The sequence below is a fragment of the Ailuropoda melanoleuca genome, chromosome 2 (genome assembly GCF_002007445.2).
Source record: "Ailuropoda melanoleuca isolate Jingjing chromosome 2, ASM200744v2, whole genome shotgun sequence".
NCBI lineage: Eukaryota > Metazoa > Chordata > Mammalia > Carnivora > Ursidae > Ailuropoda > Ailuropoda melanoleuca.
The window spans coordinates 22,898,985-22,913,421 of NC_048219.1; the positions used below are offsets into that span (position 1 = coordinate 22,898,985).

Sequence of the window (14,437 nt, forward strand, 5' to 3'; positions counted from 1 at the left end):
TACATCGGAATCTGGGGATGTACTGTATGGTGATTAACACAATATAATAAAATAAAATTAAAAAAAATATGTTGAAAGTAAAAAAAAAAAAAAAAGAAATGCAACTGATTTCTGAACATTGATTTTGTATTCTGCCACATTACTGAATTGCTCTATAACTTCTAATAGTTTGGGAGTGGATTCTTTTGGGTTTTCCATATAGAGTATCATGTCATCTGCGAAGAGAGACATTTTGACTTCTTCTTTGCCAATTTGGATACCTTTTATCCCTTTTTGTTGTNTTTTGACTTCTTCTTTGCCAATTTGGATACCTTTTATCCCTTTTTGTTGTCCGACTGCTGTTGCAAGGACTTCTAGCACTATGCTGAATAATAGTGGCGAGAGTGGGCATCCTTGTCTTAAGGGAAAGGCTTCCAGCTTTTCCCCATTGAGAATGATATTTGCTGTAGGCTTTTCATAATTGGTTTTTATGAGATCCCTCTTGACTGTCAGTAAATTATTTTTTTGTGTTTTAGAGAGGCCTCTATCAGAGTTTTACAGATGAGAGATGGCTGATATATCAAGCTGACTAAAATAACCAACTCTACCTATTTACCTTCCTTTTTTTAAACTTTATGTTTCTTTTGACAATTCATCACTTAGTCACAAGGAACAGCTGGAACTATTTTCTTTAACCTCCCTAAGGTTCAGTTTCCTCATCTGTAAAATGTAGGTTCTAGACATATCTGCTTCATAGGGTTCCTGGTATAAGGATTAAACAATATAAATAATGGAAAGCATGATCTTGGCAGCACCTAGTTCATACTAGTGTTTTGTAAGTGTTAGCTATTACTATTTGTCTGGAGACTAAGCATTTTCTGAATGTTTCTAAACAATGTTTCCTAAATATATGTAAGACATATTTTCAAATGTATTAAGATACTGCTGTGGATGAAGAAATATAAATTCATATATTACAGGAGTCACAATGGCTTTCTCTCCTTTTGGCCCAGACAGGAGTTACTAAAAGTATAACCAAATGCTTGTGGCTGAGGGTGTCCATGACAATTCTAACCTAAAGAAATAATCCTCATATTAGACTATAATTTCCATGAGGGCAAGAACCTTGCCTGTCTTATATTTCCCTGCATCTCTATTGCCTGGCATAGATAGTAGGCACTTAATAAATACTCACTTGTCTATTGTTTGCATATTAATGAAGGAACATTTGCTTTGTTGGGAGACATCATTTGCATTGTCAGTGAGTGCTTGTCACTGGCTTGATTGTGGGAATGTTAGCTAAAATGAGTCTGTACCATTTCAGGAGCTAGATTTCAAGAATCTCAACCTCCTAGGGGCCCTAAACTTTCTAGGGAACACTTCATGGGATAAAGGTGGTAGCTGGTAACAGAGGAAATTGGGAGCCAAAATTTTCCACCTTTTCTTAGGGTAAGAGAAATCACATGTCAAACTCTATATGATTGGTCACCCAAGGAAGAACTTGCCAGCCTTAGGGTTTCTTCACAAGTCAAGACCCCCATGATCATGTGTCACTGGGCACACCCAGACACACACATACAGGTGCCCTCCACACTCTCACTTTATATGAGAAGTGAATATAAATGAATCTTCTTGTCAGTGATTTAGAGGAACTATTTAAATGAGTCATTAGTAACTTGCTTATTAAGGCAAAAAGTTCGTTTCTGATGGTGGCATTTGTAATCTGGTTTATAAATGTTGGAAGCTAAGGGTTTTTAATTTAAACTTGCTTCAAGTTTCACACACCTGTATAAATGAGTCTTCTATTGTTGTAAGGGAAAAGAATGGGATTTTCTTAGTAGATGGAGTGGGCAGGGTTTTAGGGAGAAGCTTTCAGAATAATGAAGTCACAAGAAAGAATCACTCTTCAATAACTAGAGAAAGGAAAAAAGAGAGGAAATAGTGAGCTGGATCATGGGTCGTGCTCAATCTACTACCAATTAGCTTCCCACATAGGAAAAAAATCTTTCTCATCTTCCAGACTCCACTCCTAATCAAAATATGTGATGTTGGCAGGTGAGGCAGACTCAACTCTCTTCACCTTCTCAGTTGGGAAAGCAGCTCACCACAGATGTCATTTGACAGGGACTTACTCTGGGGATGCAACATACATTTACATTGAGAAGATAAATACACTGATCTTCATTACAAAATTATATTCCAGGGCACCTGGGTGGCATAGTCAGTTAAGTGTCTGACTCTTGGTTTCAGCTCAAATCATGACCTCAGGGTCGTGAGAATGAGCCCCACGTTAGGCTCCACACTGAGCAGGTAGTCTGCTTGAGATTCTCTCCTTCTCCCTCTCCCTCTGCCTCTCCCCTCAATTCTCTCTCTCTCTCTCTCTCTCTCAAATTAATAAATATATCCTTAAAAAAATTATACTCCAAGCTTGGAAATGCCAAGGAAAGCATGTTTGTGCGATCTTATCCAGGCCCTAGATTCACTTGCTCTGTAAGAGGGGATGAGTCCAGACTGTCTGGCTCCTCTAACTTCCTTCACTCTTCTTTTTCACTGCAGTTACTTCAGGATGGTAAAATGGAGAAATTTGAGGAGGTTGTCGAAAAATACCATTGTGCCTTTCCTTGCTGGGTTGGGCCTTTTCAGGCATTTTTTTATATCTATGACCCAGACTACGCAAAGACATTTCTGGGCAGAACAGGTAAGAAAAGGGAGGCATCTCAGGAACTTAATCCTCCTAGGAGTGATATGCAAAACTCACATGTAGGATTCTAAAGAAATCCTAAAGCAAAGATTAGAATTGGGCCTTTAAGAGACCTAGAGACCCAATGATGGTTACCAAAGGAGGGGGGTGGATGAAATAGGTGATGGGGATTAAGGAGTGCACTATGATGAGCACTGGGTGATGTATGAAATTGTTGAATTACTACATTGTACACCTGAAACTAATATAACACTGTGTTCACTATCCTGGAATTAAAAAAAGAAAGAGAGACCTGGAGAAAGTGGGGAGAGGTTTCTGACCAATGCTGAAAGGGATTATCACATCCCTCCCCCCAGTCCCTTGTCCAGTTCAGACTCCCTTGGACCCTTGAGGGTGTATCTTAAAGCCCGCTGGCACCACTGGATCACCAAGGGCTTCCTTTGCCTCTTGGTTTTGTGACTTGAGCGTCAACAATACTCCCCACACCCAGCCCCCTGCTTGAGCATAAGTCTTCAGGGGACTTCAGAACTAGCTCTGCCTCTGCTGGTTCACTACATAAACCTGAATGCTAGATCATTAATTTACCAGTATAACCTCTTGATTGTGGTCCCAATTTTGTTTTTTGTTTTCTGCATATTTCTCGACTGTGTTTCCTTTTGGGGCACAAGTCATCTAACTCCTCCATCCAAGCCTTTTTCAAGGCATCTGTGGTGGATCATCTCATAGCACAAAATTAAAATAGCTGGTTTTTGCTCGATCATCTTTGTTTTAACTAACTTAGTTTTAACTAGCATCTTATATTCTAATCTTTCTTCCCTGTCCACTGTCTCCATTACTTTTAATAAAACCTAATAGGGGCGCCTGGGTGGCACAGCGGTTAAGCGTCTGCCTTCGGCTCAGGGCGTGATCCCAGCGTTCTGGGATCGGGCCCCACATCAGGCTCCTCTGTTATGAGCCTGCTTCTTCCTCTCCCACTCCCCCTGCTTGTGCTCCCTCTCTCGCTGGCTGTCTCTATCTCTGTCAAATAAATAAATAAAATCTTTAAAAAAAAAACTTAATAAAGGAAAACAGCTTTTCCCTGAAAGTCTCCATGTTTCCCACGCCCCCAGCCCTGATTTGTTTCTTGCTCACCTCTTAAAGGACAAGAGCTGTAAAACATCTCCATGTTAGAGTTCACGAGACCCCAAGAGACATTTGTCCCCCTTTCCTGTGGTCTGCCAGCCTCTGCTCTAATCACTAATCTATTTTCCAGGAAAGGCATAATATATTGTCCTAAATTCTGTTCTGGAAACTTGGTAACCTTCAGGCAATCTCGTTTCTATTGGAGAAAGTGTAAGCAAGGGAAGAATCTGAGTTTGTGTTCCTGTCTGCCTCCTGGGGTTTGTTGTTCTCTGGTTCCTCAGCCAAGACCTGTGGCTTTCCTGGGCCTGCCAAGGCTGTAGGGGGTGAGCGCTGGGCTTCTCTTTGCTATTTATACTTAACACAGGCAAATGAAGAGAAACTTCACCAACTTTGGTAATTTCCCTCTAATGCTTTTATTTGTTTCCTCTACTTGACTCTGCAGATCCCAAGTCCAAGTACCTGTACAAGTTCCTGATTCCGTGTCTTGGTATGTATGTGCAAGAGAGCGGGGTGACTCACTTTCTCACATGAGGTTCCCTTGCTATAGTAGAGCATTCCAAAGAAACAAATCAGAATGCTCAAAAGCATTAAGAGGGTGGTAAATCTATACTACAAGTTATCTAGGGGGAAGATCAAGAGGGAGGGCTAAGTCAACACAGCACAACCTCCTAGGAACCCTCTTTGACCATTTCTCTCCCAAAAGTCTCATTCTCAAACACATGTGTGCGAATAGGTCCCATCTCTGTCTTTAAAAGTGCAGCCTCACATCTGTATTCTTTATTTTATCTTTTCTTCTCTCTTGTTTTCTTGGTTCTTCCCCTTTCTTTTTGGACTTCCTCTATTTCCATTTGCAAACCAGTGCAGTTTTGCTCTGAAATACGGTTCTACAGATAAATTAAGACTTTTAGTCGTGTGATTGGAATTTATGTTAGACAAAGAGGGAAATAAATGAAAAAACTGTAGGTTTGGGGTTCAGAGCTACTTAGATTTGAATCCTCCCACTGACTAGTTGAATGTGATTTTGGGGAAAATATCTAATGAGTGTTACATCTCTGGGCCATTGTGAGGATTAAGTGAAGCACATATTTTCTATACTTAGTGTAATGGCTGGCACTAGACCAGCACCGGACCATGCATCACAAGCCTGACATGTTGTAAGCTCTCGATAAATGACGGAAATTACATATTAATAAACTTAAAGGTCATTTTAAAGCCAAATCTTTAATGATCTTTCTTGCAACAGAAGGTTGTAAAGCATTGGCCTTGATGAGTATTTCCATTTCATATCATTTATAGGTGTAAAGCACAGACTAGGGCTCAAGGAGGAGACATCTGGGGACCGAGTGAATACTCAGGTCTAGTTCCTTGTACATTTTGTGTTCACAGTGTACTTTATGGATTGGTTTGGAATCAAGAGGAGACAAATATTTGTTGTGTTTCTACCACGAGCTAGAAGCCAGTCTAGGTGCTTCATGTATATACCTTCATTTAATCTGCTCAGCAGCACAGTGAAGGAGATGCTTATTACCACATTTTATCATTGAGAAAACCAAGCCTTAGGAAGATTAGGTGACTTACTCAGCTACTACCCAGGGAGTAGCTGGTGATTTCAGGATTGGCACCCTCATCAGGCTGCAAAACTTGGGGTCTTCCTCACAATATTAAGTACATCCATCCCAGATGTAAGCATCAAACTGACTTCCAACTTAATATATGAGCACTGCTCTGATTTCCATTCTGTTATGACACCTGTGTGCCACAGTCACCCCATGGTGTTGTGTTCCTCACCTCTCCTTCCTTATCATCTAATAAAATAGCATGAGGTTTTGTGCCTTTTATTTCTCAAGGAAAAGGACTGCTGAGTCTAGACGGACCCAAGTGGTTCCAGCACCGTCGCCTACTAACTCCTGGGTTCAATGTTAACATCTTGAAATCATATGTCAAGGTGATGGCCCATTCTGTGAACACAATGCTGGTAAGTGAAGGGACAAAAAGTGCTCTAGTGTGTTGCAGAATGCTGCCAACAGGGAATGTATTCAACATGTGTAGTGGGTAGTGAAAGTCAAAAGCGGATGGCTTCTAGAAATTACCCAATGTGCAATTACCAGCTGAGCAAGAGGCGTCATTGTAAACTTTTGCTTTGGTTCTTTGGGTGATAAAAAATGATGAAGATCTGGTCATCCGACTTAGATATAATTCGAGACCCTATGGCAGTAAACCAAGTACCGAGTAGTGAGATTCAGATGGTAAGTGCTATAAATGTGCGAGGGAACCAGGAACAGCTATAGTGGCTTCAGATTTAGAGGAGACTCAGATTTGCCAAGAAATATGAGCTGGACTTGATTATGTGGCTAATACAGGTGAGGGAATTCTAGGCAGAGTGAGTTAGCATGGACAAAGGTGTGGAAGTTGGAATGAACTTGCCTGATGGTCACAAAGGCCCTAGCAAAGGATAGTGTCTACATTAATGTCGCAGATGTGAGTTTCTTCTTGTGGTCGATCATTAGCAGCTGACTTGAGCCTTTTCAAAGGGGCAGGAGGATGTCGGCAGAGGAATATTGCTAAGGGTGGTCTCTGATTTGTAAATAAGTTCCATTCCAAAACTCCACTTGTACACGGTATATTTTGAATTTTTAAATTTGTACTTGTTTAAAAATCGGGTAAGTAATTTGTTAATACAAATTTTATCAGAAACACTTCCCAAACTCCACAAACAAAGCCAGTTTCCCTCCACCTTCATTTGCAAACCTATCACTTTTCCCAAGAGAGAACCACTGTTATCAGATGATTGACTGGGTTCTCATAGAAGCAGATTTAACCTCAGTCTCCCTGGTTCGGGTTAAAAGACCCGTGTCTCATTCTTGGCAGAGAACCAGAGGTGAAGGCTAGCGGGTTTGGGGCAAGGGGTGTGCTCCTTCCATTCTGGTGTTGAGCAGTTTTGTGCACAATTGCAAATTAGCCAGTGGTGGTACTGGGTTTATCTCTGTTCAAATAAAACTGCTTCTGTCTTCCTCGTTTCTCTGTCCCACCTGTGCCTGAGACCTCACTCATAGCCCCCCTTCTGCTGAACTGTGCCCAAGTGCCTCTAGCATTGAGCCTCCCCTTTTCTTCTAAATTTACTTTATTTACTTAGTAAATAAATTTCTTCTAAATTTACTTTATTTACTCAGTAAAACTTACATAATTCAAGATGAAAGCAATTGAATAAACAATTGACATTTGGGTAAAAGCTTTAAAAAAAAACCTCTGCCTTTTTTTCCGAGACTTCTAAATGCGTAACAGCCCCTAGCTACAGCATAGGTGCTCAGCAAATGTAGGGTGATCTGACTTGAACCATTCAGATGTATTTGTGTTTTACACAAAGAATGCTTATTATCACAAATATATTTTCAACAGGGAACTTTATGGCAGTTTCAGCCACAAAACATCTCACGTCATGAGTAGGTCACTTGGGGGAAGAAGTAAAGTGGACAGAGGGAGCACTTGACTGGGAGTCACTCCCCAAAGCTGTTCCTTTCATGGCTTCTCTCTGACCGCCACTTCTGAATTGAAAATGGATAAAGAAGATGTGGTCCATATATATAATGGAATATTACTCAGGCATCAGAAAGGATGACTACCCACCATTTGCATCGATATGGATGGAACTGGAGGGGATCATGCTAAGTGAAATAAGTCAAGCAGAGAAAGACAATTATCATATGGTTTCACTCATGTGTGGAAATTAAGGAATAGCACAGAGGACCACAGGGCAAGGAGGGAAAACTGAATAGGAAAAAATCAGAGAGGGAGACAAACCATGAGAGACTCTGGACTCCAGGAAACAAACTGAGGGTTACAGAAGGGAAGGGGTTGGGGGCATGAGGTAACCGGGTGATGGGTGTTAAGGAGGGCACGTGTAGTGATGAGCACTGGGTGTTATACGCAACTAATGAATCATTGAACACTACATCAGAAACTAATGATGTACAGTATGTTGGCTAACTGAACAAAATAAAAAAAATAAAACCACATTGAGTTAAGGGACAAAAAAATGAAAAAAGAAAATGTGTTTGTTTTGTTTTGTTTTGTTAGAAAGAGAGAGAGGAGGGGCAGAGGGAGAGAGAGAACCTTAAGCAGGGCTTGATCTCGCAACTCTGAGATCATGACCTGAGCCGAAATTGAGTCAGACGCTTAACCAATTGAGCCACCCAAGCGCCCCTGAATTGAAATTGTTTTTTTACAATGTTCCAAGTGTATTTTAAGTGTGGCTGTGGTGGTTGGCAGTAGTGATGGTGGGGTGGGGTGTTTAGCAATTTGGGGGCTGAAGGTGGAGGAAGCCCTGGGGAGACCCTTTGTAATTATAGGTCTGTTTTACTGGGACTCTGATCTGCTGTAAGACAGAGTTATGGTAATAACTGCAAGGCCAAAGATACTTAACTCAGCCATGTACCAGACCTGGTTTGCTCCATGCTCTTTCTCACCTGGCTGAGTGCAGTTTTCCCTTCCTCATGCCAAGTAAGAACTTGCTTAATTTAGCTCAGGGCTGTCCACCTTACATCCTAAGCGCAGGGTCAGGGAGGGGCTTTCAGATAAAGGAAGTTTGATGATGATGATGTCGTTGATCTTGACCTCCCGTGCCAGGGTGAGTGGGAGAAGATTTGCAGCCCTCAGGACACAGCTGTGGAGGTCTATGAGCACGTCAACTTGATGACCCTGGACATACTTATGAAATGTGCTTTCAGCCAGGAGACCAACTGCCAGATAAGCAGGTCAGTGACAGGAAAGCAAAAAAAGGTACTTGTTCGCCATCATCTAAGTCATTCATTGACACGTTGTCCCCGCTTTCTCTTCTAGCACCCGTGATCTTTATGTTAAAGCAATGTTTGAAGCCAGCAAAATCATCTTTTACCGCTCATACAGTTTCTTACATCACCATGACATCATTTTCAAATTCAGCCCTCAGGGCCACCGCTTACAGGAGATGGTCAAAATTCTACATCAGTACACAGGTATTTCTTGCATTTGGGTCCCAGGCCCAAGTCCATGCGCTGTCGTAATTGCATTGTGTCTGTCTAGAAGAATAGGCCTCAGCGTGAAAAACAGTCTTGTTCTTAATGGAGCTTTTGTAGGGACAGAGCTGCTTCAGAAGAGTTTGCTAGATCCATAGTAGTAGTCCTGTCGGAAGTTTTCTATATCATGTTCATTATGTATAATTGTTATTAATACAAATATAACAAGGGGACATTTAATACCCCAAAGCACACAGGGCATATGGCTTTTTGTGCAGGGTTTGCAGTAGTAACGAAGGAATATTGACGAACTGAAAACACTCATGCTACATAGAAATGGACATGAGAGCAGAGTGAGCATAGATAAAAAGGAGCCTATCTCCTAGGTTTGTGGTGATGATTAAATATGTTAACATACGCGAAGCACTTAGGACAGTGCCTCGCACTGAATAAATGTTAAACATAAAATACAGTTACTTTAGCAAATATATTTGGAAATTTGCAAGACACATCTACACATGCACAGTCACATACACATAGACACACAGGAATGTAGATATTATAAGACACTCAGAGAGGCAGGTTAGGTTAAGAATTTAAGAACACGGGGGCGCCCGGGTGGCACAGTGGTTAAGCGTCTGCCTTCGGCTCAGGGCGCGATCCCGGCGTTATGGGATCGAGCCCACATCAGGCTCTTCCGCTATGAGCCTGCTTTTTCCTCTCCCATTCCCCCTGCTTGTGTTCCCTCTCACTGGCTGTCTCTATCTCTGTCAAATAAATAAATAAAATCTTTAAAAAAAAAAAGAATTTAAGAACACGGATATACATATAGCAGTAGTTCCAAACTTGTCCACATCATGGCCCACACAGAAAATGCTAAATTTGTATGGCTCATTAGAGTGGATCTGGGGGCATCTAATGAAGGACTTGGTGAAAAAATTCTTTACTATTTCTTTATATTACATAATTATGATAAAAAAACAAAATACAAAGTATTAGGGGAAGATGTTAAATTTATTCAAAATAAAACCTTTTAAATATTTATTTTTATGTAGTCAAATTTATCAATACTTTTTAAAAATTGCATCTGGATTTTAAGTAGTAGTCACTAGCCCTCCCCTGTTCGAGAGTATCCCCGCCCCTGCTCTAATGACACTTTGGGCCGGATCAGTCTTTGTTGCGTGGGGAGCTGTCCTGTGCGGTGCAGGACGTTTAGCTGCATCCCTGACATCCCCACTCTCGATGCCAGTAGGACTCTGATAGTTGTGGCAACTGAAAATGTCTCCAGACATTGCTCAATGTCCCATGGAGACAAAATTATCTGCAGCTGGGCCACCTGCGTGGGTCTGTTGGTTAAGCATCTAAATCTTGATTTTAGCTCAGGTCATGATCTCAGGGTCATGAGATTGAGCCCCGAATTGGGCTCTGCGCTGGCTGTGGAACCTGCTTAAGATTCTCTACCTCTCCCTTTACCCCTCGACTCCCCCCCACCCCCACTCGTGCTCCCTCTCACTCTCTCTCTCTCTGTCTCTCTCAAGAAGTAAAAAATAAAAATAAAACCTTTCAAAAAAATTATCCGCAACTGAGAACCACTGCTTATACCCAATCTGTAGAGACATTCATCCATGTTTTTCCTGCAGTGCTGGTGTGATTTTGTTCTTTTTGCATTTAGAATTTATTCCTATGTATGGTACGAAGTGTTGATCTAACTTTTCCAAATGGTTATCCAGTTGTCCCATCGCCATATATTAAGCAGTTCCATCTCTTCTGTGATATATATATATATATATATATATATATATACACACACACACACACACACACACACACACGCTCACCATGGAATATTACTCAGCAATAAAAGATTGAGATCTTGCCCTTTGCAACAGCATGCATCCATACATAGAGGGCATTATGGAAATGAAGTAAGTCAGACAAAGATAAACACTATACGATCTCACTCAGATGTTTTGATTAAAGAAACAAAACAAATGAACAAACAAAGAAAAAAGAGACAAACAAAAAACCAGTCTCTTAAATACAGAGAACAAGCTGGTGGTGGCCAGAAGACAGGGGGGTAGGGGGATGGATGAAGTAGATAAGGGGATTAAGAGTATACTTATCATGATGAACACTGAGTAATATATAGGATTGTTGAACCGTTATATTGTACACCAGAAACTAATATAATACTGTATGTTAATTACACTTCAATTAAAAATTTAGTTTAAAAGTTCCATCTTTTCCAGTGATTTGAGATAACCACCTTTATCATATGTTAAATTGACATATGTACTTGAGCTTATTTCTGGACTTTTCTATCTCATCGATCCATTTTTTCATGTATCGGAATCGCACTGATTTATTTAAAGAGACTCTGTAGTATGTTGTGTTTTTTGTCGTGTTTTGTTTTGTTTTAAATAAGAAACTAGGGATGGCACAGTCAGTTAGTGTCCAACTCTTGGTTTTGGCTAAGGTCGTGATCTTGGGGTCATGAGATCCAGCCCTGATAGGGCTCCCCACTCAGCGTGGAGTCTGCTTAAGATTCTCTTTCCTTCTCCTTCTGCCCCTCCACCCCATGCTCAAGCTCTCTCTCTCCTAAAATGAATTTAAAAAATAACAAATTATTTTTCAGAGAGTTTTAGGTTTACAGAAAAACTAAGCAGAAAGCACGAGAGTTCTCATGTGCTTTCTCACCTCATCCCCCTGCCTCCACTTACACAGTTTCCCCTATTATTCATATCATGCATTAGTGTGGTACCTTTGTTATATTTGATGGGGCTAAAATCCACAGTTTACTTTAGGGTTCACTATTTATATCGTATACTCTATGGGTTTTGACCAATACATTATGATACGTATCCCCCTCTATTCCTAGTTTTCTGAGAGGTGTTTTATTTTTAATTGTGAATGGATGTTAGATTGTGTTAGATTTTTTTTCTGCATCTTTTGATATGGTCTTATGATTTTTCTTCTTTACCTTATTGGTGCGATAGATTACATTAACTGATTTCGGAATGTTGAACCAGACTTGCCTATCTGGAATAAATCCCACTTGATCATGGTGTATAGTTCCTTTTATGCGTTGTTGGATTTTATTTGCTAATATTTCATTGATGATTTTAGCATCTATTTCATAAGAGATATTGGTTTGTAGCTTTCCTTTCTTGTAATGTCTTTGTCTGGTTTTGGTATTAGGATAATGTCTGGCCTCATAAAATGAATTAGGTAGTGGGGACGCCTGGGTGGTGCAGTCGTTAGGCGGCTGCCTTCGGCTCAGGGCGCAATCCTGGCATTCCGGGATCGAGTCCCACATCGGGCTTCTCCGCTGGGAGCCTGCTTCTTCCTCTCCCACTCCCCCTGCTTCTGTTACCTCTCTCGCTGGCTGTCTCTCTGTCACATAAATAAATAAAATCTTTAAAAAAATGAATTAGGTAGTATTCCCTTTGCTATATTTTGGAAGAGATTGTAAAGAATTGGTATGATTTCTTTCTTAAATATTTGATAGAATAAACCAGTGAAGTCATCTAGACCTCATCCTTCCTGTTTTGGGAAGGATATTAATTATTGATTTAATTTCTTTAATAGATATAGGGCTATTTAGATTATCTGTTTCTCTTGTTGAGTTTTGGTAGATTATGTCTTTCAAGAATTTTGTCCATCTCATGTAGGTTATCAAATTTATGAGCATACAGTTGTTCATAATATTCCTTTATTATCTTTTTAATGCCCATAGAATCAGTAGTGATGTCCCCTTTTTATTTCTGATATTAGTAATTTTTGTCTTCTCTCTTTTTTTCTTAGTTAAGCTGGCTAGAGATCTATCAATTTCATCGGTCTTTTCAAAGAATCAACTTTTGCTTCATTGATTTTGTCTCTTGATTTCCTATTTTCAATATTACTGCTTTCTTTTTTTTTAAAGATTTTATTTATTTATTTATTTATTTATTTATTTATTTATTTATTTATTTGACAGAGAGAGACAGCCAGTGAGAGAGGGAACACAAGCAGGGGGAGTGGGAGAGGAAGAAGCAGGCTCCCAGCAGAGCAGGGAGCCCAATGCAGGGCTCGATCCCGGAACGCCGGGATCACGCCCTGAGCTGACGGAAGACGCCTAACAACTGAGCCACCCAGGGGCCCCAATATTACTGCTTTCTGTTCTAATTTTTATTATTTCCTTTCTTTTACTTTGGATTTAATGTGTTCTCATTTTCGTTTCCTAAGGCAGAAGATTATGTTGTTGATTTTAGATCTTTCTTCATTTCTAATACATTAATTCAATGCTATAAAGTTCCCTCTAAGTACTGCTTTCACTGTTTTCCACAATTTTGATTAGTTGTATTTTAATTTTCATTTAGTTCAAAATATTTTAAAATTTCCCTTGAGATTTCTTTGGTCCATATGTCATTTAGAAACGTGTGGTTTACTCTCCAACTATTTTGGAGTTTTCCAACCAGCTTTCTGTTATTGATTTCTATTCCATTGTGGTCTGAGAGCATACTTTATATGATTTATGTTCTTTTAAAATTTAGGGTGTGTTTTATGGCCTAAATGTGGTCTATCTTGGAGAATGTTCTCTGTGATCTTGTAAAGGAAGTGTATTCTGCTGTTGTTGGATGATGTGTTGATAGATGTGAAATAGATCCAGCTGACTGATGATATTGTTTAATTCAACTATGTCCTTGCTGGTTTTCTGACTGATGGATATGTCCATTCTGACAGGGAAGTGTTGAAGTCTCCAACTGTAGGAGTAGATTCATCTGTTTCTCCTTGGAGTCCTATTATTTTTTTGCCTTATATATTTTGACACTCTTTTGTTAGGTGCATTCACATTTTTTTAAAAAGATTTGATTTATTTATTCATGAGAGACACAGAGAGAGAGGCAGAGGGAGAAGCAGGTTTTTCTCAGAGCAGGGAGCTTGATGCGGGACTGATGTGGGGCTCTATCCTAGGACCCTGGGATCCCGACCTGAACCGAAGGCAGATGCTTAACTGACTGAGCCACACAGGAGCCCCAGTGCTTTCACATTAAAGATTGTTGTCTTCTTGGAGAATCAACCCCTTTATAATTATGTAATGCCTTTTTTAATCCCTAATAATATTTTCCCTAATATTTTTCCTTGCTTTGAAATCTGTTCTATCTCAAGTTAATATAGCTACTCCAGCTTTCCTTTGGTTAGTTAGCATGGCGTATCTTTATTCCTTTACTCTTAATCTATATGTATCTTTATATTTTAAAGTGGGTTTCTTGTAGACAACATGTAATTGGGGTTTTTTAATCCATCTGAGAGTCCATCTTTTAATTGGTGTATTTAAACCATTGTTGCTTAATATGATTATTGATATATTTGGATTAATAGCTACCATATTTGTTACTTCTTACTATTCTTTCTTTTTTTTTTTCCTTTTTGGTCTTTCGCTTGTTTTCTGCCTTATCTGGTTTTAATTGAGCATTTTATCTGATTCCAATTTTTCCCTCTCTTAGCATATAATTTATACTCTTTTTTACCTTGTTTAATGGTTGTCCTTGAGTTTGTAATATATATTTAGAACTAATCCAAGCCCACTTTCAAATAATACTTGCAAGTACCTTATAACAAGGGTATTCTCAACTCCTAATTTCTCTCCTATCTCTAATAACAT

The 14,437-nt window shown here is 39.8% G+C and overlaps 1 protein-coding gene across 2 annotated transcripts in view; it reads left to right on the plus strand.

The window, feature by feature from the left end:
• Positions 1-14,437, plus strand: part of LOC100471717 (cytochrome P450 4X1) — a 34,241-nt gene that overhangs the window by 6,672 nt on the left and 13,132 nt on the right. For both annotated transcript variants that reach the window (XM_034652064.1, XM_034652069.1), the window contains exons 2-6: positions 2,536-2,677; positions 4,245-4,289; positions 5,650-5,777; positions 8,426-8,553; positions 8,639-8,793. In XM_034652064.1, coding sequence (XP_034507955.1) covers positions 2,536-2,677; positions 4,245-4,289; positions 5,650-5,777; positions 8,426-8,553; positions 8,639-8,793 — 598 coding nt within the window. The remainder of the gene's footprint in view (positions 1-2,535; positions 2,678-4,244; positions 4,290-5,649; positions 5,778-8,425; positions 8,554-8,638; positions 8,794-14,437) is intronic.